Below are 27,801 nucleotides of genomic sequence, written 5' to 3'. Positions count from 1 at the left end.
TCCTAAACGGATGTCTGCTACCATGCTGAAGAGGTTTCCGTGACTGCCAGGTCATTCAGCAGTACGATAAAGGTGCTTTCCATTCCCTAGCACCATTTTCTGTTTAGTGCGCCATTCCTTTCTCAGCTCTACTGCTACCATAATATTATGTTGCACATTTGTGTGGTTTGAGCACTTGTAGTGCACTCCTGTATTACTATGAGAGTAGGTACCTCCAATGTTTACGGATTTAATGCTGTAAGTTTTGAAGTTGAAGTTGAGGCGTTACTATTTCCTACGGTCCCTAATATTCATGCTTATGTTTGTGGTGGTCGAGAGAAATAGATTACAGACCCAGGGGCACAGAATACACAGAGGAGTTTTAATAGTGAAAGGCCAGTGTCACATATACTAAAAGTAATGCTTTAACATACAGGTTAGATATATGGAGAGACAATATAACAAGCTTAGCATGGCAAACTCGGTCTAGCGCTAATCTCCGACCCGCACAACAGACCTGAAGCCAGTGGGGGAAAAGGTTATTAAAGGTCTCTTGGTAGAACAAATAATGCCACAACCTCCCAAATGGACATCGCACAGAAATACGGCCAGCCTCCCTCCCCAGCGCAAACTACTCCTGACACAGTGACCCACAATCAGAAGTACACCTCTCGATCCACCACACACTCCCCAATATTTGAATAAAATATCCGATGCCCTAAAAATGCGACACAGAAGCTCACTCGGAGGGGGGTGGGAGGCGGGGGAGGCTCTAGTCAAGTGCAGGCAGAAACTGAGTGATGTGGAAGGGGGGGAGAGGGAGGGGTGGTATGCAGCCCATCTTCCTCACTAGATCAACAGGGAGCTCTATATATAGGAAACGCACCTTGTACCCCCCGTAGGGATCGGGGATGGGCAATGCGATGCGTACAGGGGGGCACCGTCCTAGTCCCTATCGGCTGCTGGCTGAACCCAGGCTGAGGCACCGCCGAGCGACCAACATAATACTCAATAACGAGGAGCCCCCCCAAATCTTCCCCCTCCAGGTGCCCACTTTCAGCAACCCCACCCTTCATTAGAACCGTCAAACAGAAACTCCTGAGTTTGAAAGAATGCTGTAGTAAATAGCTATTATTATTGTGATGAAGCTAGGTCATAGAGAATATGCCCTTAAAAAAAAACCTTCAGGAGCCCCCTAATCCAGTTTTAAAACTGCACCCTAAACCCTTGCAGACCTGCTAAAAACACAACCCCGCTGAATGCCCGGCGAGTACTTCAACCTTTACAAGACTAATAGCAAAGCTACTTTTCAAAGACAAGTGAAGCACCCATCACAAACAAACTTTTTTCATAATAAAGTAACAAACTCCATCCATGTCCTCAAAAACAAAAAAAAAGAGTGCTTACAGACTAATAAAGGAGACAGTGTAACGGCGCAAGTAAAAGATCCAGTCCTGTTGGGCGGTCACAAAAGGAGACAGGGCAGTAACAAGGAGGGACTAGGAAGGCTTATTATTAATCGGAAGCCAGCATTTACCATGGATGATGACGCCAGCCAATGAAAAATATGGGCGTCGCTTCCAACCCTCTTCTAAAACATACCCTAATACAGCATGCCTCGCAAAGCGTGCAGCGCATGCGATGCGATGCAAGGCTAGGCTCGACCTAAGAAAGAAAGGTATCTGTGTTTATACAATGCTCCTGTATTCAGTATTGTAAATAAAAAACAAATAATGCAAATGTGGTAGCTTTTTAAATAGAGATACGCTGGAATAACCGTGAGAAGAAATGGTCATTGGATTTCAAATCGTAAACCGTATATGATTAAGCTACAGATGCATTCATACTTCTGAAACGATTTGTAATAGGATTAGATTGCTCAATACAATCGATGGATGTATCCATAGAGGGGAAATCAGTTCCTTGCAGTAAATGCTAAATACCAAAACTAGCAAAGCATTGAATAGTACAAAGGATGAAACTCCACCCACCTCACATTCATTGATCTATATTTGATTCTGTATGGCTAGACTGAAACCATTTCAGTTCAACCCTGATGCTTCATGGTAAATGTTGTGCATGATAACACTTCAGTAGTAGTGTTTATGTAAGTACATTTTATTGTTCGATTAATTAAGAACTTTACAATAACATTACCTGACATAATGAAACAATTTGTAAACAGATAAAGAGCTTCTTTGAGGCATTAAATACAGAGAGTAGTGATCTAGTCCACAAAGTACTTGTGCGCAGATGTGACTTTAACTTCTATAAATCAGACTAGAGCTGGACTGAAGTGGTAGAAGTGCAATGTGAGAGTTGTCAATGTGCTTAATCCCTTTGTCCAAGCGTCCGTTTTGAAAGGCCCAGCAGCTCAGCTTTAATGCCCTTCCAACTTCTTGAAAGCATACGTGAGGAACCTCTCTGCCTTGCAGGATAATTTTACTGGATTCCTACTTAGTAGAGCTATTACTGCTGGGCGACATGACCTAAGTTGCAAGGCTCTTAGAGCTGGCTGTAAGAGTTTTCACCTATGAGTTACCCTAACGGGTCAAGTTCGCACTCTATAAAACACCAAAATAAAAGGGCCAGACAAAGCAGATTGAGCAGGTGTTTGTGAGTATATCTGCATAAGTGGCACTGGTCATTGGATCAAAACCTGCATAAGTGGCACTGGTCATTGGATCCAAACTGCTTCCAAGAGGGCACAAGATCCTTTGATGGGAAAAGGCCAAGTTTGATAAGCAGTAAAGCATGTTTCTTGATCGCAGAGAAATGAGAAGTCAGATATTGCTGTGGGCCCCAGGCCACAAACGATAGCAAGACTGCCCACACATGGGGTAGTGAGCAAATACAACCTTGTCTAAGGTTCATGATAAAAGCCTGGATGCTCTGTTGGTGATCCTCTTGAAGGCGGCACATTCCATGGGGGTTTTCCAGGCATCCTCTAATTGCAGGGCTTTAATTGAATGTTGGATGGCAAAGAGCCATGACTTCTTGTTGTGAGCCTGTTTTCAATTTCCAGCCTGCACTTATGGGAGAGTGTGTCCGTTTCGGCTAATCTCAGCCTCCAATCCAGTCTTTAATTTTTCACCCTTGTTGGTGCAGCTTGTGCTGTGTAACTCCTCCTTCTATTTGAAAAGGCTTCCTTGAGCTACTGAACTGTGTTGTTGCGCCTGCTCCCAGTGAGTGGTACAGAGACCTGAGAAGACTTTAGTATGCATTTCCAGCACTCCTTGTCGCTCTCTTTGATATAGGGATGAATTCAGATACACGTTGTTAGATCTGGGGGTCCCTCGTTGGCAGAGGTAGTGCCAATGTCTAAATAGGGACCCTTGCTTCTAGTCAGGGTAAGGGGATACACTCTTTAGATAACCCCAGCTCAACCCCTTGGTAGCTGGCACGAGCAGACAGGCTTATCAAAGGCAATGTGTAAAGTATTTGTACCAACACTCACAGTAACAGTAAAAACACCACAAATGGACTCCACACCAGTTTAGAAAAATAAAGTATCTGTATCTTTAAACTACACAAGACCAAAACGATAAAAATCCAACATACACAGTTCAAGAATAAGTCTTTAAAAAGAGTTCAAGGGTTTTCTTTAAAATAATCCACAGTTGCGTAACTTTTAGCCCAAAGTACCTGTAGATGCGACAAAAGTTCCAAGCGGCAACTGCAGCGTCGAAAAATAAGTGATGCGTCAATCCTGAGACCCTGGGGAGGCGATGCAAACCCCGCTGCATGCAGCGGGCGTGTTGCGACAAATTCGGTCTGTAAGTGGGCAATGCGATACCTTGCTTGGATTCTGGCGTGTAGCTTCTCCGAAAGGATGCGTCTAGCACAGGTACGATGCGGCGATCTTCGGGGTGGCTACGATCTTCAGTGCAGCAGCGATACGCGGCACAGCGTTGATCCCCTTCTACCGCAGACCCTCGATGTGATGGCGCTGGACTCTGCGACGATGTTCACAGGGACAGGATGCGATCCGCAAGCAAGCGGTGCAATGGTTATCACAGCGACGATCGGCTCTGCAACGAAACTCGCAGCGACAGGAATCTTCCAGCATCGGGGCGATGCGCTCCGCAAGCGAACGATTCGTCGTTTCAATCAGTGGCAACAGGCGCGGTGACGATCTTCGCGGCGACGGGAATTCTCTTGCACTGTCGGCGATGCGCTCCGCAAGCGAGCGATGCGTGCAAATTGTAGATTGTATTCTTTTCCAGCTCCTCAAACAGCAGGAAACAACCTCCAGAGGCCCCACAAATGAATCAAGCACTCTAGGCAGATCAGAAATCACACAGCAGAGTTCAGGGGGGAAGCCGGGGGTGAGAAGAACTTTTGTTCCTGGGACTTCTTAACAGTAGGCCAGTTCTCATCAGGCCCTTGGAAATCTCTTCAAGCAAGGGGACACAGCAACAGCAAAGTCCTTCCCCTCTCCTTGGCAGCAAAGCAACTGCAGGTCAGCCTTACTGCAGGTCAGTCCTTCCTCTGCAGTCTTCCACATTTCTCCTTGGCAGAGGTTCCTTCTTGATTCCAGGATGATCTAAAATTCTGGGGTCTGGGTATTCCTTTTTATATCAACATTTTCTTTGTTCTCTGAAGGCAGTGTGGCCTTTGCCTAGTCCAAACCAGTTCTGGTCAGTCCTGGAGTATTCTGTTTACATGACTCATTCTTTCCTCTGAGAGAAAGGGGCAGGGTTGTCAGCCGCTCAGCAGGTGGTGAAGCCAGCATTGTGGAAGGCAGGCACAGCCCTATTCAGGCCCAAGTTCTATCCCCTCCCACCACTAAAGATGCAGATGGAGCTATTCAGCCCTGATCTGACCCAGCCTGCCTCCTGGAGCCACCCCAGCCCCTGTAACTCACAAACCAGACAGTCAACTCACAAAAAGACACGCAGAAAGGTCAGTCAAGAAAGCAGCCACTTACTAAAAGTGCTGTTTTCAAACACAGGATTCAAAAAACATCCTTCATAAAAGATGGGTTATTAAAGTCCGAGTTCGGGGTTCCCCATTTCATTTTTCCATCTTGCTCCTATGGGAAGATATGCAGGTAAACATTATACATAGCATTCCCCATTCTAGCCTATGGGCAAGATAGCCTTTCAATAGTGAAAAACGAAAATGGCTGTTATTCACTATCAGAGCATGTGAGCCAACTAGTACATGCTCTACCTTTCACATACACTGCACCCTGCCCAGGGGAGTACCTTGGGCCTTCCATAGGGGTGTCCAATATGTACAGAAATGGAAGGGTTAGGCCTCAGGGCAGTATGGCAGATAGCATCTGCACAAAGGCACTGCGGTGGCAGGCCTGAGACACCATTTTAGGTCTACTCATGTGGGTGGCACAATCAGTGCTGCAGGCCCACTAGTAGCATTTGAATCACCAGCCCTGGCACACTGAGGGCACTTTATTAGGGACCTACTGGTAAAAAAAAATGCCAATCATGGATAACCAATCACAGTAACAATTTTCCTAGGGAGCACTTGCACTCGGACACTGATCAGCAGTGGCAAAATGCCCAAAGCATTGAAAGCAGCAAAAACAAATTCCAGCACAGCGTCAAAAATACAGGAGGTAGAGGCAAAAATTCAGGCGAAACCACGCAAAAGATGCCAGGTCTAAAACTTGTGTTTAGAGTTACACAGCACAGGCTGCCCCAACAAGTGTGAAAAATTAGAGACTACTACTGAAGTAAGTGTTATCATGCACTACATTTACTATGATGCATTGGGGCAAATTGAGTGCTGGGATGTGAGGCAGTGTCTTCCCACCCACCTTCAATTCTGGCTTTGAAGGAATTACTGCCTGAGTAATACAGGTTGGGAAGACACAGGTGGGGTATGGAATCTCAGGCATCAAATACCACCTGAAAAAAGTAGAAGCAACGCCTTATTGATACATTTTCCAATAAGCAAGGTGACTACCCTCTAAAGGAAATAGCATATCTGAGTAGTTTTTAGGTCTCCTCTTTGATCTATCTGTTTAAGACCTATTGTATACAATCCCAATGTGAGGGGGACTTTGGGTTCGCACATTGCTTCTTATTCGCTTTCTTATCAATCTTGTTTGCTTTTTTCCTTGTTATGGATGGCCTTCCTGCCTCTTCTGTTAGCTTCTTTGCAATCCTTTTGAGTGGATGACTTCTATCCTTCCAAGGCTCATAAGAGGGAAATACGCTTTCTCTTTTTAGCACTCCATGGCATGCATGGGTTTTTATACTCTTTTTCCATGTGCTGCTTCCTCCTTAAATCCTAATTCTCACCATGTTGCACCCCATCCCTTCCCTAAAAGCACAGCAACAAGTCTATTTTTCCCAGATTTCACTAAAGAGCAGACTTTATCGTGTTGAATTTCTTTATCTTCTGCTTTCCACACGTTGCATGGAAGCCTAAGCCATGACGCACAAAACCCGCATTAATGACACTGGGAGGGGCAGGGTTTTGCACTCGGCCTGTATTTGAGGCAAACTAGTGACTGGAGAGATGTGTACTCCATAAATCGGGTGCAGGTATGCTGCAGAGCACCTAAATCTGGAGCATGTGTTCCAGTTTCTAGTCATGTGGAAAGTAAATGGCAAATTTAGCACACTTCCCAGTTCTTTTATGTATGTGCAACTAACTCTATATTTTATTATTAAGCTGAATATCATGCAATACGTTTTTTAAATTGTGTTCCAGAGTTTCCTGGGTAAAATTAAAAAAATAAGCTGTGCATTTCTTAAAGATTGAATATGTTGAATTCAGTGTTTAGTTTTGCTGTACCTGTGTTTGTGTTACCGCCAGCACCTTAGATTTGTTTAACAATGCTTTACAAACAAGCATTGGCAAAGCCTGCAGATAGAAGAGCTTGCTGAGAAGCAATTGCCAAATGGCAGAGACTCCAGGTGCTGTTGCTAAGCTTTGTATGGTACAGGTTGTCTGATGGTGCACCATTAAATAACTGTCAAAGGCCATAATGCAGCAACTGTTTGACTGACTTTGATAATTATATTGTTACTCCATAGTAGTCTAGAATTGTTATATTTTGATGGTGATAATTTGTAGGAGATGACTTATTTGACAATGACTGCAGAGCCCCTAGAATGTCAAATTTAACTACAATACCTATTGGTGTCATCAAGATGGGACAAAGACACAGAAGGCTTTTCATTTTGGAAATAATACTCCCAATACAGTGAAAACCTGACTTCCCTGTGTTGAGAAGGGAGTTATCTCACGTAGGCGAGTTGAGGCACCCCCAGAATAAGGGGAATAGGAGAATCATTAAAACTTACTTCCAAGTTTTGTGCATGAGCCTACTTTCCTGATAATAATTGACCACATACTGTCTACCGCAAACCTAAAAGAAGATTTTAGGAAACTGATTAAAGAATGAACCAGAACCTCCCAGATTAACCTAATAGCAGCAGTAAATGAGACTCCAAAAGACATACATACACTGGTTGTAAATGAGTGATTAAGGGATAGTGCAACTAAAAAGTGGTAATATCGACAAATGAACAAATTCAAGGGCCAAAAAAAAGAGCCCTGAGAGAAAGTATAAGAATCCCATATTTGGAAGAATACTAAGTCGGCCCGTATTTAGACCTTCGCTACACAATACCAAAAGATAATGAGAAAAATAAAAACTGCTGAGGTCCGAGTTAGATACTCCTTAAGCAATGGCAAATGTAGCCAGTTTTAGAAAACGTTTCTGACGTAGAGCTGAGATATGGGCGTTTAGCGTTTTGAGGTTAATTTAAACTGCGAGGTAAGGAATAATTATAACCACGACTGTGAACTTCCCCATTCACAAACATTGGGGAGGACCACTGACCAAGAGACGCAGAATTTGAAGGTAATGCAGGTTGTTGCCATAGAAATGGAAATGTTCTAAGATGAAGGGAACCAGTGCCACTGACCAAACGTGCCAAGTGCAGACAGGTGGAAACAAATTAGTTGGGCCAGGAATGTTTCCGATCAAAGCAACAATGAGCAGTTTGCTCCCCCAGTCTCCCTTTGTGGAGTAGCAAACTCCTTACCTGTTGATAGGGGAGCTGCGAGAGCCACTGTAGCTGCATTTAGATGAACTCCAGAATTGGGCAATATGTAAAATGAACTACAAACATGTGAGAGGTCAAACTAGCAGGAGAGGAGGCCGTTGTTGCATTACATGTGTAGCACCTCAGACAATTATCTCAGAACCTCAAACAATCACCTTAGATTGTTGTCCTTTCATGAAGAAATGTTTATTTTGATAGAGGGGGTGTACAGGGGTTGTGTTGGGTGAACCAGTATTGTGGAAAAGGGTAAAATGCTTCTATTTGTTAAAAGTATCTTCAGACACGTTCTAAAATAATTATCTCAGCAGCAATAACAATTCAGGCCAATATTGTGTTACACAACTGTTTTTATATTGCTATAAAGCCAACCCTATTCGATCAAGAACACAGTCCATTGAACCTCAGCCCTGCCGATTTTGCATCATAAAAAGTACTTGAATAACACTGCTTTGTGAAGCGTGCTCCCTTTAGAATATGAACTCTGAAACAGTGTCATCTGCATGTGTTTCCTAGCAGTCACAGTTGCCTCACTACTCTGAAAGAAAAATCCAGGAGTTTGAGGAACACATAGAAAAATTACGGAAGGACTACCAGAGTCACCTGTGGAAACTGAGGCGTTTGGATCCCTCCTGTAAAGAACATCCGTGGAAACCACGCGGCTACACAAGGAAACGACCTACAGATAACTTGACTGCAGGAAGTGATCAAGGTATTTTAAAAGGCTATTAAAAGACTCCTAAACACATAATATAACAATAACTTGCATCTGGCCAGTTTTACCGGACCTGGGGGAAATCTTTGTGGCAAGCATTGACTTTTAATTGGGGATCCCAGGGAAGCGGCTGCTAATGCACAGCTCACTAAAATGCTAATATTCTCATTGTTGTGCTGCTGTCCTCGGGGCATGTTGTCAAGGGTTACTTTAGTTGTTCTAAGCCTATGGTCCACGGACCCCTGTTGATCTGCTATGCCAACTCAGAGGGTCCACGTCTTTTTTGAAAATTAAATATTTGATTAATAAACTACATAAAAAGTAAAATTGAATGTTCCAAGATGCACGGCAAATGATCAAGAATTTGACATTGGACGCTAGACAATAACTTGGCTTCCTTATCTTAATTTGTGGGAGCAGCCCAAGTAGAGCAAACGGGATCTAGTATGCAGAATTAGTGTACTCAATTGAAGCAGCAGTGTTAAGCGCTGACAAAAGAAAAGCACACATTTGATGCAAAAAAGATAGGATGATATGCTAGAGTCTAGTATATTGGTTCATCTTTTAGAAATAAAACTACATTTTGAAAAAGTCCAACCTTCCCATTAAAATGTCGACGTTTGCATTTGTTTGAATTCAATGAAATAGTTAATAATTTGTTTATTTGATTGATGTACCCTTTTTTCTGTATTTTTGTGTATAGGTTTGGGGTTAAATATATACAAATTTCTTAAACGGGGTCTGCGGCTTCCAGTTATGTTTTAATGGGGGTGCACAGAAGTCGAAAATGTAAGAACTGCAAGCGAGATGGTTTAAAAAATGTAGGTGTTCAATTAAATAAACTGCAGTACCTTGACTGTGCACTCAACACTATTTTTATCAAAATGAAATAGGACTTTGTTTAAGGATTCAGTAAAATTAAATCTTTTGTAAGTAAATTGATTTGCTCAAATTGTCTCTATAAGATAAATCTACGCCATCTTAAAAGTGCACTTTCTGAAGCAAGCGAGAGTAACGTCTGTATTCCTCTTACTTATGCCAATGGGTGCTGCGTACCTAGTTGAGAAAGACGAAGAACGGCTCGCAGTTGTTTCTCAGTTAATTCATTATTTTTCCTTTGGTGGACTGGCATGTGAAGTTGCACCAGATGCAGGAATCGTGTGCCATGGATGCTCAGGGAGCATCAACAAGGCGCAAGAGGGTGTAAAGTGTATAAGGTCGGCCTTTCACCTCTGCGTGTGGTATTTACCTTTTAATGCCAGTGTTCTCACCATCACTTACGAGCATATCAGATGGTTACAAGCCGATGAAGCTCAGGAAGACCTTCCGTGTCCATCATGGCTATGGTAATAGATGAAAATATAACAGTTGAGGAGGAACATCCTGGCCAAGCTGCAGAAATGTTGTGGCTCACCTAAGAGTTTAGATCTCTTTCATTATCAGATAAATCAGGGGCACAAAGGAGGAAATATGTCATTGTAAGCGAAACTGAAAGCAACCAAAGCCTAATGGCTTCATTGAAAAGCAGAGATTTTGGCCTTTCCAGTGGTGCCCATCCCTGTTGGATACTTCTTTTGGACATCTGCAGGCGAGCAATTCCTGAGCAGGAGTTCTTTCAACTCGACCACTGGAACATTATCACAGGAGGAAGGCTCCTTTTGACTCCACAGACATGGGTCAATACTCCCATCACTAGCAGCCACATAGTCTTTTTGACCCCCACCCGAAATCCCACTAGATAGGAAAAAACATTTTAAAAATGGAAAGGGGATGGGCTTGCTCCAGATTACCTCCAACATTTCAAGTCATTCTCAGCATCCCCACCGTTTCTTTTGGCTGTTGGCATACTCGCAGCCAGGACTCCATCAGACTGCAGACTAAGAAGTATAAAAAAGAAAAAACACAAAGCAGCAGGACCTTTTTTTATCTAAGCACATGTGACCTGGAACAACAACCCAATATGCATCGGAACAACCCCAACACTGCTGCAATTTAGGAAAGAGTTGAAGATGCACCTCGTTAAAGAACACTACATCACAATGAACTAACAGGCCACAAACCAGTTAACACTTCTATCGCTCATTGACTTTATGTTAATCTCTTACAGCGATTTGCTACGTTTGTGCTATAGAAATACCACATCAATACATACATATTAAAATAAAATTAACAATAATTCATGGGATGTGGATAGCTCTGATATTTGGGTGTAGGCAACCTTCCCACCCCTGAAAAGCGGGCACCCAGATAAGATCAGGATTGGGTTGCTGACATAGCATTTTATTTGAAACTCTTGATGTGTTTCCCTCTCCAAAATGTATTTCAGGGTCATGCTTCTCATCCAAAACTCTAATAAGGAGGGCCTATAAAAGATACAATATTCGTATGAGGGTATTCATTGTAATGGCATTAATTCTGCCCATTTACAAAACTGGCAAAGTTGTCCACCTTTACAGGTCCTCGCCCATTTTGGATAGGAGGAGGATCCTATTCGTTTTATTTAAGTCAGCTATATTTGACGTTATCATGACTCTCAAGTAAGTAACACCTCCTGAGGCATTACTTAAAATTCAAGGAGTTTTCGACCTGGTCCAGCTTAGTTTATTATTGAGTCTGATTACAGAAAATCTCTGTTATAGATGCATTTACTTTGAAGCCCAAGACTACTTTGAATTCAGTTAGCTGTTCTTATAACTGGGGAGAGATAATGTTGGCTCTTTTAATGTTAGGAGTATTTCATCTGTGAATACATTATCTTGGATGTGTGTAGGCCGAAATGTAAGCTTTTAATCTCTTCATCAGCCTGTATTCTGCTAGCCTGCTTAGAGCAAATAGCAGGGGAGAGAGTGGGCGCCCACATTGTGTCCCTGGAAGTTCACACAGTTAGTACTATCCTCACCAGTAAATATCCTGCCAACTTCATTGCCACAAAGTTTTGACCAAATCATCTTTCAGAAGCATCTTCCCTAGGAAGTGGCAGTCCACACGTTGGATGTTTTTTCTGCTTCTAGAGCAACCAGTATGGCTTTTCAGTGACTTTCAACCACGCTGAACAGCAGATGTGCTGCTAGACAACATGGCTAAAAGACATTCACATTGACTAGACAATAGCTTGGGCATTGTAGAGACCTATTGGCTTTGCCAATGCTTGTTAAGACATGTCTGCCCTACGACCGTCAGATCACCATGTAAACTTGGATAGAGGACCTACTTAATCTGCACCCCCCTCCACTGACCCCGTATCAATACCCCAGTTCAACACCCAGGTTACCAGACAGAGATACAGGCCAGCAGTTTGGTATCAACACTTGTTAGCAGAGGATATAGCCCAATCGAGGGGACAGAAAATCACGACTCCCACTGACACCAAAGATAGGCGTAGCTCCCACACCAGGGTATATGTTTATAGGCACCATACCGAAGGCAGACAAGCAATGTAGATTACCTCAATATGCATGTACACGTGTAATGACGAACTGTGGCAATTATGTATGAAGATCACTACCAATGTATAATCAACTGCCAAACCCATGGCAACCTATCTAAGCATGTAATTCACGTATGAACCTGTGCTTCTCTGTATCTAAATTGTTAAAATCTAATAAACAAATTTAAACAACAACAAAAAAAAGACTTGTCTGCCCTAATTCATGGAAAGAATTAGGGCAGAGGTATTTTATTCCCTAGTCTTTATTGCATTCATAAAAATCCCAAACAATATCCAGCATTTTAATATTGCTCTGAGGTTGGTTTGCTTTTTAATAACTTCACTGTGTATTAAGGATAAACCAATGAATCCTAAAACCAAGTGCAGCATATTTGTTGTACAAGGGGAATGCCTTCAGTTTTATTAGTACATGTATAGCATGTCATAACTGTCGAAAAAAATAGTTATTTTTCTTTCTCCTAGTTGCTCCAAGACTACTAAAGTAGACAAGAATGCAGTTCAGTTTAATGTCGAGATATGATATCTAGCTGTGCAAGTATCCTTTTAGTACAGTGCTGACGTAGGAAGGGTCTAGAAGAATCCACTATTGCTATAATACAGGAGGTCCCATATAAATTGAGTCGTATGTCAGTTTAGCGTGTTTTGCTGGTTTGTGCGGTATGCTAGAATGTTCATTTGATGATGTCAACTTGGGTTTTAGGATCTGTTGTGACATCACTAACCCAATGGCTGTTTACATAAGTCTGTGTATGTAAAATAAGATTGGCACGAGAAAGACACAAGCTATGTAAAATGAGTAAGACATAAGCATAACTGACGACCAAGCAGTTTGATAGGATTATACCCGCCTACATAGTGGGTATGAGAGTTTTCTGCATGACATTGTCTGATAGAGACAACTAGCCGCAGATTCCTTAACGTAGAATTATCCCCAGGCATGAAACTGGATCCGGAAAATCTTTTGCCACAGCATCTCCGTGCGCCGGGGTACGGCACCACGTGACTCCGCCCTGACGTCCACGTGGCGTTAGCGTGGTCACATAAGTCCCACCCCGGCGCGCTGACATCAGTTTCCTTCTTTTTTGCATGCAACGCGGATCCGGATTGTGTTCCCTTGACCTGTTTTCAGGCCTTCTTTTGAAACCTTTGCGCTGGGAACAGTGTGCAAATGCCTTCAGATTTCAAGACGTGTACTTCTTGTACACGTCAGATGTCGGCGACGGACACTCACCCTATTTGTATGTAGTGTTTGGGCGAGCACCATGATTTGACAGACTGCGACGCTTGTCAGCATCTCAAGCCAAAGTCCCGGCGGGAGCGCTGGATGACGTTGCTTTCCCCCCACTTGTCCAGATCGGTCTCGTCGCCGCGTCCGTCCCCTACCTCGGAAGGTTTAAAAAACCGCCGATTCAGACTGCGCATCATTCTTCTCCGAGGCCTTGTCCTCGTTCTGCCAAAGGCGCGGGTTCCTCCCCGTACGTGCGCCCTCGGCGGTCGCTGCCCTATCTGCCGTTTCCTGGCGTTGGGGTAACAAGGGCCCAAATGGAGGCCTACGCTACGGCTCTGCAGGCTTCTTTGGGGCCCCCTCCTCTTCCTGAGACGTCCGCGGATACCTCGCCAGGCGCGGGGCCTTCCGCCTTTGCCGGCGAGTTCAGCTTCAGGTTCTGGAGGTGTGGTATTGTCGAGGTGCGGCCCTTCAGGGTTCCCCTCTTTGGCCCATGGCATCCTGCCTCGCCACTAAACCCTGTGGGGTTCCCTGTGGTGTCGCAGGAGGTCGCCGGGACTAGTGGCTCATCCCCGAGTCCCCCTCGGTCCTGTGGGCAGGCGGCTGTCTTACCGGAGGCCGAGACGGCACCGACAGCTTTCCTCCCCGGCCCTGGCGGGGCAGCGGGTGGAGGCTGGGACCCGAGGCGCCTCCCGAGTCTCTCTCAGTCCTCAGCGCAGGCGGCTGCCTTGTCGGAGGCCTAGCCGGCGCCGTTCATTGGCCCCTCCAGCTCCGATCCTGCCCCTTTCTCCATTCAAAGCAAGTGGTGGTGGAGGTTGACTCTGCACCCCTAGGGGCCACTTCGGCACTGATTAAGGACTCTCCAGTGCCCATGGTGGACTCTACGGTGCCGTCCCGACGTCTTGTCCTCGACTCATCTCCGGAAGTCCCTTCCTCTCCGGAGGTTTGTCACTTCCTTGTCTCCTCTTCACCGGAGACTGGACGCCGCATTGTTGCCTTCTCCCCGGCGTCTTCCAGAGAGGGCTCTACGCTGTCTCCGCAGCCACAGCCCCCGGACCCTCTCTTCCGCACCTCACAGTTGGTTGCCCCGCAGGCTTCTCTGCCTTCTCTGGAGACCCCTCAGACCCCTCACTCATCCATGGGTCTTCCATCCTTCAGGGGCTGGCCATTTCTTTCTCCAGCTGGGCTCGGGGAAAGGCGGCTTAGTCTGCAGCCATCGCCCACGGCAGAGTTGCTCTCTCCCCCGCGACGCCCTATGGAGGCGCGTGCAGCCTTTGCCCGGGCCATTTCCAAGGCCGCTGGCATTTTGCAAATGGGCACCCCGGTCAATCGACTCCCTCCGGACCATTGTTAGAGGTTTTCCACCAGGGCTCTGGTGGAAGGGAGCTGCTTCTTCCACCTAAAGCTTCGCTCCATAACTCTCGCCTGGGGACCTGGGGGCGTCCTGCTATGGGAGATCCGGTGCCTCAGCCGCTCCTCCACCGCCACCGTCCTATCCCTCACGACCCAGTCTGCCTTTTTTCCCACCCTTTGGCCCAGGGCCCTGTCCTTCAGTCTGCTTTTCCTGCCTTGCCTTCAGTGTTGCTCCCTTTGTCACGGGAGGGCCGGTGGTTGGACTCCTAGGAGCGTAATATCTTCACTTCCACTAGTGCTGCTTTGGGAGCTCTCAACACACTTTGTGTGTTGGCCAGGGCTACCTCCGGCCTTTGGGATTCCGCGGAGTCCCTTCTGTCTCGCTCCTCTCATGAAGATGTCTGCGCTGATCTGCGGCACCATGTGCTGGATGGTCGGGAGTTGGCTGCCTTTATTCTCCGTTCGGCATTGGATGTTTCTGATTCTCTCGGACATACTATGGCGAGTTCTGTGGCTCTCCGCCGTCATGCTTGGTTGCGGGATGGCATCTTTTCGGAGAACATTAGAGAGCGTCTTGTTGACCTGCCTTTTGATGGGATTCTTTTATTCAACACCCACGCTGACTCCGCCATTCAACGACTCCTTGCGCGGCTCCGTCCTCCCCCTCAGTAAGCTTCGTCTTGTTGGTCCTCAGGTGCATTATGGGAGGCGTTTATTCCACCTTTCTCTTGGGGCCTAGTGTTTTGGTTGGCCTGTCTGTGTGTTCTGTATGGCATGGACTGCCTTCAGGGTCCTTAAGTTGGCCCCACTGTACTGCTGGCTGCTAGTACAGTCCTTTAGCTTTGATGTGTTTTTTGGATGTTGGTGAAATAGTATAGGTCCTTAGGATTGGACCATCTGTGTATTTTTTGGCTGCTTAGTAAGCCGCCTGTGGTGCTACCCACAGTCCTTTATGTTCTTGACCTCTGCTGCGGGTTTATTCCCTAAGAGGTGGTACCATGTTTTGTTTTGCACGTGTCATACCCTAGGTGGGGTACTTGTAGCTATTGTATAGCTCTGTCCTAAGCTGGGTGGGTGTGGTTACCCTCTTGGGTTCCTTGCCTTTTCTGGCGTCGCTGTATACTGCTTGGTGCGGTCTTCTTTCTTTTTCTTTTGTCTTAGCGCGGCTTGCACTGCTCAAGGTTCTGTCCTGCTCAGTATCCAAGGGTGTTTCTATCCTTCGTCTACAGGGCTCGCCAGTCGTGCATTTTGTCCCTTGTTCCTGCGGGATCATCTGCTTTTGTACATTTTGCCTTCCCTCTTCAGCCCAACTGTTGTCAGGCCGTTTACGGTTTCGGGTCGTGGTGTTTTCACCTTGTTCTCCGACATTTTGGCCTGGTCCTCTGCCTTTTGTTCCAGGGGGGCTAGGATACTCCTGGTGTTCTCCTGTGTTCTGGTTGACGGCTTCAGGTCTGTACTACATATTTCTTCGTGGGGCGGGTTGTGCCACTGGGACGGCCTTTCTCTGGGGCTTGTTCTGAGGTTCCCTTGCCTCTGCCTTTGTCTTGCACTGGCTTGCTCTGGGCACACTACTTCATATTATTACCAGCCACTGTCTGCGCACGCCTGGTTGTTATGGTCCACCTCCGCGAACCTCGGCGTGTACTGGTGTGCTCCTGTCCTTTGCTCTGCTGGAGCTTTTCGCGACTGTGTCTTCCTTCTCACGTCTGTGCTTCTCGGCTGTGGAGCCGTTCCTGCCTTGTCTGCTGCCTCGGGCTGATGCCAGTTCAGCTGTCCCCTTCGCTGTGAGTGTGTTCTCCTGCGGTGGGCTCTGCCTTCGTTTCCACCTCTGCTCTTTGGATTCTGCGGGTGGTTCTTTTCTTCCCTTGGTATTCTCTTGGTGCTGCTTGTCCCTCCGGGGTTTCTGGCGGACGACCTGGCCCTCGGCTAGGCTTGTGGTATCCTGGCCTTCCCTTCTCCTTGTTCTTGCTTACTTCTGCTTGGTGGGAACTGGGATTTCCTCCCTGTACTCATGACACATTGCCTATTGGGACACTGTGTTCTTCCAAGCTGATGAGGTTCTCTCGCAGCCCCTCCACCCCCTTTTGGGTATGGCTAGGGTATCTATTCTATGTTAAGGAATCTGCGGCTAGTAGTCTCTATCAGATGTACGAGTTACTTACCTTCGGTAACGATGTATCTGGTAGAGACGATTCTAGCCGCAGATTCCTTCACGGCCCGCCCTTCCTCCCCGTTCTGCGAGGACCTTCAGCTTGGTCTTTTGCACTCGCCTCCCTCCGGGTGGCTTGTCTTCTGCGAGTGCCCTCTTCCCTTCCTCCCTGCTTTGTTCTGGTTATTTGTTCCTCTTTTTCCTTTTTGGTGGTTGGACGGTAGGCTCATGTGTACTTCTGCATCCCTACACCCTGGTTCCCAGTGTGGGGCCTACTCCTAATCCTCTCCCTTTTTCATTGCTTGGGGTTTTTGACTCCTCTGCTGTCCCCTGGGTTGCAATCCTATGGGTTGGGGTCTCTTGGCTGTACCTCAGCCCTTAGCTCTTACAGGGTATGCAACACTCCTTGATGGTGTTGTCTTGGGGTACCTTGTCGTTACTCGTCTGTTCCGGGCTTGTGACTCCTTCTCTGTTATCGATTTTGGTTGCGGGCTTTCTGACGTCTACAATTGCATTTTTAACATGTTTTTCTGCTTCCAGGGAGGATATCACCTTAGCTTTGCGGGGTTGCTCCTCGGAGCGGTGCTCTGCTCTTTTTCTTCTATGACTTTCAGTGACACAGTGCATGGCAGTGTCCATGTTGGTGCTGTTCATCACCATTTGCTTTTTCCCTGATTTTTTCGCACACTGTTCCCATACTCTCACAGTTTTGTTTGTGATGGCTCTGCGTTGTGGCACGGAAGTGTTCTCCGAAGAAAACTGATGTCAGCACGCTGGGGTGGGACTTATGTGACCTCGCTGACGTCACGTACGCGGACAATGTCAGGGCGGAGTCACGTGGTGCCGTTTCCCGGCGCGCAGAGATGCTGTGGCAAAAGATTTTCCAGATCCAGTCTCACGCCTGGGGATAATTCTATGTTAAAGATACTGCCGCTAGAATCGTCTCTACTAGATGCATCGTTACCGAAGTCAAGTAACTCGCACTTCACATGCCTAGTGGTGGTATTTTTATTCATAAATACCCAGATTTTACCTTTCTGCAGCCAGGATGGTGACCAGTTTTAGGCACACTAAACTCAGTGAGTTTAATAGGTGTCCTTTTCCTTTCCTGAAAACTTTGTAATCACTTGTTATATTATTGTGGCCTTGTAATGGTTCTAGTGGGACTTAAAGTAAATGACTGATGATTTTTACCTTGAAAGATGAGTCCTCTTCAAGTAAGACATTACCATTCGTGATACCACTTTGTTTGAAGGGGTTTTCTCTTGCCCCCCCCCTGACCCTGAAGCACAGCTGTCTTGTTCTGCTCGAGTCTCTGAAATTAGACCAATCTCTTCAGTATCAATTAACTTCCATTAACTTGACCTCTACGTTTATTTTTGATTCTGTGTATGATTTGGTTGTATATTCCATAACTGCCCTCTCACCTTTCACGGACTCTCTCCATGCTTATGCCTCATTTATTTCAAGCCTTGCAAATGGTGACTACAGATGAATATAGCATCTTAGACTGGGGCACGCTTCCCCATGGACATTCATCTGGCTTGTTCTCTTCTTTCTTCCTTCTGCATGCTAAAAACTAGTTTCTTCTCCCACCACCTTAGCAGGAAACGTATTTAGCAGCTTTTTCGATACATCTACACTTGCTGTTCAGCTGCTTCCTTCTGTGGTGATTCTTTCCCATCAAATATCTACGTTCAGTTTCCCAGCTGTTCCCTAAGTCTTTTATTTTATATTTCTGTTGGCTTGTTTAGGCACGAGCTCTACATATATTTAAATAAACAAATCAAATTCTAGTGCAAGAGTTTTTACCTGTGATCATTCTTGTTACCACCATGTATTTCACTGGCCTTCGCTTTTGACAGATAGGATAGAACAAAGAACCAGTGCTGTTACAATGTTCCAAACCTTTTGTTGTACAGCAACCTTTACCTAATCTTGCATGTTTAAAATGATGCTGTGCCTGCAAATGCATAGTAGTGAAGAGATTGTTGTTCTTGGACCATGCAAGCAACACCAAATATTATTATATTTACCCCTATAAGACCCATTTCATAGAGCCAGGTGTGGATTTGAGTTAAAATTAGGTGAGCAAATGACTAGATTTAGGTGTGTAAATCTATGTCTGATATTAGGAAAATGTGAATTTACCCTCCTAAAAGTATGTGCTTGTGTATTGTATCATTGTACATATGACTACATCGCCTCAAAGGGTCAGTTTGTATAAATATCTAGGTGGGAGCACCTTTAAAATTAGGCAAACACCCCCACTAAACGTGCAAATGAGGACAAGAAGTTTCTCACCAAGAAAATACTCCTATCTTGACGCTTGCCAGTGGCAGCAGTAATTTCATATTTAGGTTGGGATGGTGGAGGTAACCTACCCAAAATGTGTTGGAGTAAACGGGAATGGTATGACTACTTTTTGTTAATTGGGCCTTTAGGTAGGCGGAAGGAGGTTATCAGAAATCCGGACAAGTGAACCTAAGCCCATTAGCAATAGTACTTTGCAGGTCACAACATAGAAATCATCATGGGAAGTTATTTTGAATACTACTTTTTAATAATGTATTTCCCTTCTCTCTGCTAGATCCAAAATCTACAAAGTTGTTGCACACACCTGTGCTTCTCAGTGAAGTCAAACATGATGCAGGTTCAGATCAACGATATAATCAGAATGAAGATGACATAAACTGCAGCTTACCAGAAGCAAGCAACAGCACTGCACTGATCAGCTGCTCAAGTGTTGACCATGATGCACAGGACAAGCCTTTGAATTTCAGCAACAAAATGAACCCAAAGTATCTATGGGCAAACTCCCCTTACAGCACTTTGGGAGAGGATGTACTGAAAATGAAGGATATTCTTTTATCTCCTCATCAGCCCCTACCACAGACAATAGCTACTGTCACTTCTCAAAGCAAAGAAGTGCAAATTGCAGAAGCCACTGAAAATGTGAAAAACCTCCCAGGATTAGACTGTTATTCGGCCTCCTCCTCAGAAAATGACGAGGCCTGATTGGTCCAAAGTCTGATTGACATATCATGAAGAATACATTTGTATTGTGCCTTTATGAGAGATCATCTTCTGTATAGTGAGAATGCAATTTCAACTCTTCATTAAAACCGATTTCCTCATTTCAAAGTCTCCTTATTTTTTGTGAGCTGTAGGTAGAGTGAAATGAAGTACAAATTGGGCTTGCAGCAACATCAGTAATGTCTCCAACTGAAATTCTGTAACGTAAGTGTTATTCAGATGATACATTTCTTGCTGCTTTTTATGTGTTTATTAGTTTTGACGGGACTATTTAAATAATGCAGAAATGTGACTGAAGTCTTTATTTAAGGCATTTCATTTCCTAAATTGTTGATTGTATGTTTTGGCATATCTATTGAGTGCACACCTTTAACATCTTGTGTTCGGTGGTTTGCCATAGGATAATGTACATTCTTATCACGCACATATATTTAATTAAGATGTTGAATCATTTCTACAGCACTGGCGGTAAATGTAATTGTGCCTTGCTAGAGAGATTCACCACGCTGTTTCCAAGCTGAGCTATCATCTCCTGCATCTCATCAAAAAACATGCAGCTCACTCATCAACTCAAATCTTAGTGCAGTTAATGTATGTACTGTTGGCAGCATAATTTCATCAAAAACAGGGGCATGGACCTCTTCTGCATCTTTGCATGGGTTCAAAATGTGTTCATGATATGGCCTGTATATCTCTACTTGCTTTTGTCTACTTCTGATTATGCAGTATTATTTTGTAAATCATTCTTCTGTGCTCTGGATTTTTCTGATTCACCGCTTCCTCGTGTACTAGCTCTACATCTACTCCTTTCCCTACCAGTGGGGTACAAATTATTATTCACCTCCCAGCTTACTTAATTAGTCTGCTAAATACTACGTCCTAGGCCTCGCTGATGTCCAGTCTGATTCTTTTATTAGATTTTTTTAGGAAAAAAGACAAAACTGATTGGCATGCTCTTTACTTTTATCAGTCTCATGAAGCAACAGAATTCCAAACTTACGTGTTTCATGTCCTTTTCCCACTCTGCTTATTTCTAGGTTTTTCTGTCCTCTGAACCGTCTCAGGCTGCTGCACGAGCAGCACCCTCGAGATCAGAACAGGTAAGTATGGGGGAAAGAGGGATATATTTTAATCTTACTTCTCTTCTGAGTCTACCTTTCTCTTCTCTTTGGAAGTAGAGTCTCTGTTTTACTCACTTTATTCTTTGTAATCTGTTCTTCGTGTCCTTTGTGCTACTCTTTTCCACAGGTACAGTGTGACTTTAAACAAGAGCTCTGCTAGGCCTGCACTTTGCCTCTGGATTAAACGTTCCCTAGAATTATCTAATAATGCTCTCCTGCAAATCGCGTTTTCCCATTTTACCACATTGTTACCACTGCTACCGATATCCACTCCATTGAAACATATTCAGCATTGTTTTACTCTGCCCCTGTCCCGTCATCCACATGGTTAGCCATGGTCCTCCTCAGAACTGTGGATAGCTGTTGGCAGAAGGCCATTCTTAGTCAATGTTCTTTGGCGTTCTTCTCCTGTTCTGTGTTTTTCTTCCTTCTGTGAGAGACCAGAATTAATAGAAAGAGTCTTTCATTTCCACTCTCTTCCCTCTCAAATCAGTTGTTTCTTTGCCTTTCCGTTTCCTAGTCTCTCAAACCTTTCTAACTTTTCTACTTCTTTATTTATTTATAAAGTTTTATATAGCGCGAACGTGACCCATGAGGGTATCAGAGCGCTTTGAGTATACAGTATAAAACTTAAATGGATGAGGTGGTATACAGCATTTATTTATTTGTTTAATTTTAGCATTTGTAGAGCGCACTGCAACCCTACGGGCATCCTGGCGCTGAGACATAAGGAGAGGGCTGAAAAAAAGAAGAAGAAAGAAAAGAAGGCAGCTAATGTGAGAAATCATGTAACTGAATCAGAGATCAAACTTTGGGGAAACGCCATGTCTTGATTCTCTTACGAAACAGCATTAGATTCTGTATGCTCCTGATTTCCAGCAGAAGGCGGTTCCAGAGGCGGGAAGCTGCCACGCCAAATGCTCACCCAACCCCGCCCCCCCCCCTCCCCCCCCCCCCGGTTACTTTCCTTATCCTGGGAATCGTGGCAAGGCTGGCAGTGGATGAGCGAAGGTTACGTATAGGTTCATGCCATTGGCACCTGTCTTGAAGCAGTTTGGGTCCCTGTCCATGAAGTGCTTTGAACACTGTACATAAGGATTTAAACAAAATCCTTTGAGTCACTGGGAGCCAGTGCAGTTCCACCAATGCTTGTGTCGTTGAGGAGCGGCGTGCTCGAGGCAGAGCAAGCTTTGCTGCTGCCGCCTGGATATTCTGGAGTCTGGCAATCAAATATCCTGGAGACTCTAAAAGAACGGCATTACAATAATCCAGGCGGCTCAGTATAATGCTCCTAACTACCATGGTTCTAACCTGAACTGGCAGCAATGGTAGCACTTTCCGAAGTCCTCGGATGAGAGTGTAACAACCTCCCACCAGTTTGTTGACATGGGACTCCAGATTCAGCTTTTCATAAAAACTGACCCCCAGATTACATACTATGCTCACTGGTGTCAACGGGCCATCCGTGGTTATTGGCCAAAAAACTGTAGGCAATCCTCGTGGGATCCTTCCCACCTTACAGTGTAAAATTTCTGTTTTCTCGCTATTGAATTGAAGCGTGTTGTTCTTCAGCCATTTCACCATTTCAGGCATACAAGCGTGAAAACTTGCCATGGGATCAGCCTGATCGCTGTCCAAGGACACCATGAGCTGGGTGTCATCGGCATAGTTGACCACGCTGATGTTATATGTTTTTATAATCTCCAGCAGTGGTCGCATATATGCATTAAACAAAATGGGCTTATTGATGACCCCTGAGGTACCCCATGTTCATTTTTTATAAACTCCGATTGTTACGGAGGGAGCGCTACTGCTTGCCATCTATCCGATAGGTAAGAGCTCATCCATCTCAATGCCCCACCTGTCACTCCTAGGATTTCCAGCCTCAAGAGAAATATATCATGGTTGACCGTGTCGAATGCGGCGGACAGGTCTAGCAGTATTAAGGTTGCCGATTGGGGGGCGCTAGAGGGCGCACTGCGGGATGGCTGGCTAGTCTGACAGCTCCGCCGGACGGTTTCTTTCAACTGCAAGAACAACGTATGTAAGGTCACGGAACCTGCTGACAAAAGGCAGAACCAGATAGCGAAGGATGATCGGCACACAATGATATGCTTTTTTCCGCTGTACGAGCTGCTGCAACGATGGAATCTGTCTGGCAAAGATAGCCGAGGTCTGTAATCCCTGCGGGCAAGATGGTGGCTGCCTGTGACCGGTCGGAGCGTTAAACAGCGGTGACGCATGGAGCACACACCACGGAGCCTCGTAACACCCCTACCACGGACCAGTGAGTAACTGCACCAATCACATGCATTATAGCCGGCCATAAATGAACTAGTGGGCTCAACCGCGGCGAGAGCACTGATAGCGTTAATCACGGAGGCTCGATCACTGTACCCATGCCGCTTTCTGGGTCTATATCATGACCCGTCCTCTATGCACTGACACTGGGCTCCATATAACATGTCGTGGCGGGGGAGACTGCTGCCATAACTACCCCCACTCAGCAGCACCGCGATCTACCCTGTTTCGGAACACCGCTGCTACAGGACGCTGTAAGCGAGAAATCTATCACCTAACATGGCGGCGGCCGTCCTGAACTAATATGCATTTGGCGCCTGATCACTCACCGAAGTCTGGGCTTGTGGCTGCAGAACGCGTGCACATACAGGGAGTTGCACAAACCCATGTCCCCCACTGGCATGTCCTGGAATGCGCTCTACACGGCATGTGAACTGACGACCATTCTGTCTACCCTTGCGTGGCAATTACAACTGTACAGGTTGATGTGCTCGAGTCTTCCATCTCGCCACGTAGCACAACCATTCCCTGCCGGACTGATGTCAGCACAGTCTCCGCGACCGGCCCCACTGTGACTTCTAGGCGGTCATTTGCGTCATACCACGGATCTCTACACAGCGGAGACAACCACATTCATACCTTAATTCCGACTGCATGGACCTAAATCAAATACACGCAAATCCACTGCTATGACTGCTAAGCCCCTGCATGGTGTCAACTAATATCCTCTCAACATTGCCAGAAGACACTGCTGTGCCGCGAGGCGACGGAGTGCATCGCCCTTCACAAGGCTAGTAGCTGGAGATTTTCAATGTAATAGCAGAGGAGCGTCCCTGGGAAACTAAGCGCCGTTCGGTGTACAAACGCCTAGCACCACTTGTTTGCGCCACACCAGTTGTTTTTTTTCACCGTGATATGCACCAAAGTTGGCCAGTGCGTCCTCCCCTGTGATCGTGCATACCGCACTCTTGTGACAATACCTGCCGGGTGTTAACCATTACGTCCTCTGGCTCTGCAATGTCCGACCCTACCGATTAGCGCCACATCTGGTACTGAGTCTACCATATAGCTCACGACCTTGCACGCCAACAAGACGCCACAGCTAATCGTGCCTGCGCTTCGAGCCCAGAGTGGCAAAATATACTGTCATAGCAGCATAGTACAGAGCAGATACCTTGCAAGATGGGGAAACCGGACAAGCAACAACCCAAACTCAACTTTGAACAACGCCGAACGGTGAGAGGATCCCATCCCCACTCAGACACAGAGACTGAGTCAGAGCGCACGCCACCCAAAAACATGGAGGTGATGTTGAAAGCAATACAGGACAGCCTGCAAGAAATGCATGGTAAAATGGACCATCTAACAACACGGCTGGACAACATGGCGGCCAAAGTAGACCGACATGGAGAGCGGCTGGACGAAGCAGAGACAAGATTGTCCGCTGTGGAAGATGAATCACGTGAAAGCACCTCCAGAGTTTCAGGATTTGAGAAAATACTAGACGTCATTAAATCCAAGTCCGAGGATTTGGAAGCGAGATCACGCCGGAATAACATACGCGTAGCGGGCGTGCCTGAATCAACAGACATTGGCAATATGGAAGCATATGTGGAGGAAATGTGCTTTTCCCTGTTCGGTAAGGACAAACTGTCCCAAGTGTTCATTGTGGAAAGGGCGCATAGAACACTGGCACCGCGCCCACCCCCGGGCACACCTCCGAGACCAATACTAGCCCGCATACTCAACTACCGCGATAGGGATGCGATTCTACGTATGGCACGCGAGCACAAAGATCTTCAATACCAATCCAACAAACTGGCATTCTACCCTGACTACACGCAAGCGGTCCAACAGGCCAGAAGGGAATTCAATGGAGCGAAATCAAAACTGCGTGAACTCCAGGTGGAATACGCCATGCTCTACCCGGCGAGGTTAAAAGTCACCTGGGAAGGCAAATCCACTCTGCTCACCTCGCCCAAAGCAGCAAATGATTTCATAAAGAAAATCACGAATCACAGGAAAAGTGATCAGCGTCGACAGCAAGATCACGAAGGGGACTGATAACGGAGAACGGATATGACACGCCGTCAGACCGATCCGCTAGTTAGGACAAATTCGCAGGTTGTTGATGGCGTACGCTCCTGACAGGTACTTAATAACAGCTTTAAAACATGGCATCAGTGACTGGGGCTCAATTGCGCTGCGATATGGACTGTCACTATGTGGTCTACTCCATTCACCAGGTATGTTGGACTATGTAAACTGTATGGTGCATGCGTCATTATAGGTTTGGAACACAGCACGACAAGGTCAGACCGATGACTCTTTCTAAAAACTGAACTATATTACTCGTCTGCACCATTTGAAACTACTGCAATTGTTGTTACAGTCGGACATACACTGACCTAGGGCACTCATCTACATAACAATGTAGCCTCTGGACCTTCAAACTTGTACTTTATGGTCAGTTACGATGTCATAGTTGACGGCCTCTAATGTTATGCAGTTGTGCCACAAACTTAAGGTTACCGACCTCTACAGCGGTGGGATGAAACAAAATTTGTGCTGCACCGCTTCTCGGTCGCATAGCCCAGGTAAAACAGGGTTAAATGTAACTGCATCATGTAGTCCACATTGAGCCACTCCTTCCTTTATTGCAACTATACAACCTTCACAAACTGCATAGCTTCACGAATCTATGGTAAAATGTATGCTGCATGCCGCGCGTAATTACACTAGATATATGCGGGGATGCATGCAAGCTGTTTAATAGTTCTGTTTATACGCTTATTCACATTTCTTAGGGGCCACGGGGAAATGTTGCTGTTCTTTTGTTGGCTCCTCATAGCAATGTAGTCATTATGCATCGCTGCAGCTGCCATGGCAGGTACTTTCTGACCTTATGAGTTTAGTTAACCGTCCACGTCCGTGATTTCGGACGGTGATGTGCAGTCCAGGCGGGCCCCCACATGGGTGACCCCCAATACAGTTCTCATGTTCATGGGATGTTCAATACGGGTGTGGCCTCAGCAGGTTTGGGCTGCTGTTTTGGGGCGGAGGGAGGGCGGGGGGGTTGTTCTTGTTCTCTATAGATCGGACCGCTTGAGATGCATTGCCTATCACCAGTTATGCCACTCTCATCACTGCAAACACAGAAACCATTCACATCACACTTACAAATCATCGAAGTTCCCCCCGGGTGAGACGCGGAGAACACATGCATTCAGACACGACCGCTCTAATGGCTAACCCCATGTCTCAATCCAGATCCCTGAACGTCCTCTCATGGAATATTAGAGGTTACACAAACCCGAAGAAGATTCGTCACATATTCGCCTGTTTAGACAGATGGAATACTGACATAGTCATGTTTCAGGAAACACATGAATCTCCACACACACACGCCCAAGTGGGACGCAGATGGGCGGAATCCATACACTGTTCAAGATATTCGTCCTATGCTAGGGGTGTTTCTATATTGGTTAAAAAAGGCACGAACTTTAAAGTGAACACTACGAAACTGGACGACAGTGGGAGATATGTCATAGTTCAGGGTGACATTCGGGGTAGACAAATCACACTGGTTAACACATATGGTCCAAACACGGACGCACCGGAATTCTTCCGTGAAATTTGGCACTATCTACACACTGATACTGATCAGACAATACTATGGGGCGGGGATTTCAACATTGCTCTAAATGATACCCTCGATAGATCAGACGGCACAATGGAACACCACACACGTGCTAGGACTGAACTGCTAGACATTATGAGAGATCTATCCCTACAAGATATCTGGAGGGTACGGCATCCTGGAATTTCTGAAGCTACGCACACATCAATACATCATGCTAGCTGGTCTAGGATAGATTATTGGTTGGGGACAGCTGACATTTCGCTATGGGCACACACAATCACTCACATGCTCAGGACGCTATCTAACCACAACCCTGTAAAACTATTGTTAATCATCCCAAATTACATACCGCCACCTTACAGCTGGCGTTTCAATTCCGCCGCACTTACAGATCCACTGTACGTCGATGCCATTGGTAAGGCTATCAAAGATTACTTCAGTCTCAATGCTGACACCACGGAGGACGCGGGTCTTCTATGGGAAGCCTTTAAGGTGACCATACGAGGGGTCTGTATAGGTACAACCGCTGGTATACTAAAAGACATCAGAGTACAGATCGCCCGATGCGAGTCTACGCTCCGTGCTCTAGAGCGACAATACGAAATAACTCCGACACAAAACATACTATGCGACATCAGAAGCACACTCACTGAGCACCAAAATTTCGCCGCGGACGAAATCAAATATCTAAACAAACGACATGTGGCTAGAGCATACGGGGAAGGAGGCAGACCGGGTAGAGCACTAGCTACTAAAATATGCACTGGGCACAAACGAAACATCATT

General features: G+C 45.8%; 1 protein-coding gene across 1 annotated transcript in view; it reads left to right on the top strand.

Annotated features, from left to right (window-relative positions):
• The window catches only part of LOC147747302 (uncharacterized), a 74,078-nt gene extending 52,244 nt beyond the window's left edge, over positions 1 to 21,834 (top strand). Inside the window, exons 4-5 of the mRNA XM_086936217.1 lie at positions 8,541 to 8,736; positions 19,505 to 21,834. Coding sequence (XP_086792343.1) covers positions 8,541 to 8,736; positions 19,505 to 19,932 — 624 coding nt within the window. The 3' untranslated portion in view covers positions 19,933 to 21,834. The remainder of the gene's footprint in view (positions 1 to 8,540; positions 8,737 to 19,504) is intronic.
• The last annotated feature ends 5,967 nt before the right edge of the window (positions 21,835 to 27,801 follow it).

This window comes from Lissotriton vulgaris, chromosome 1_1, assembly GCF_964263255.1.
Source record: "Lissotriton vulgaris chromosome 1_1, aLisVul1.2, whole genome shotgun sequence".
In the NCBI taxonomy this organism is placed as follows: domain Eukaryota; kingdom Metazoa; phylum Chordata; class Amphibia; order Caudata; family Salamandridae; genus Lissotriton; species Lissotriton vulgaris.
This window is presented reverse-complemented; position numbering and strand designations above follow the sequence as displayed.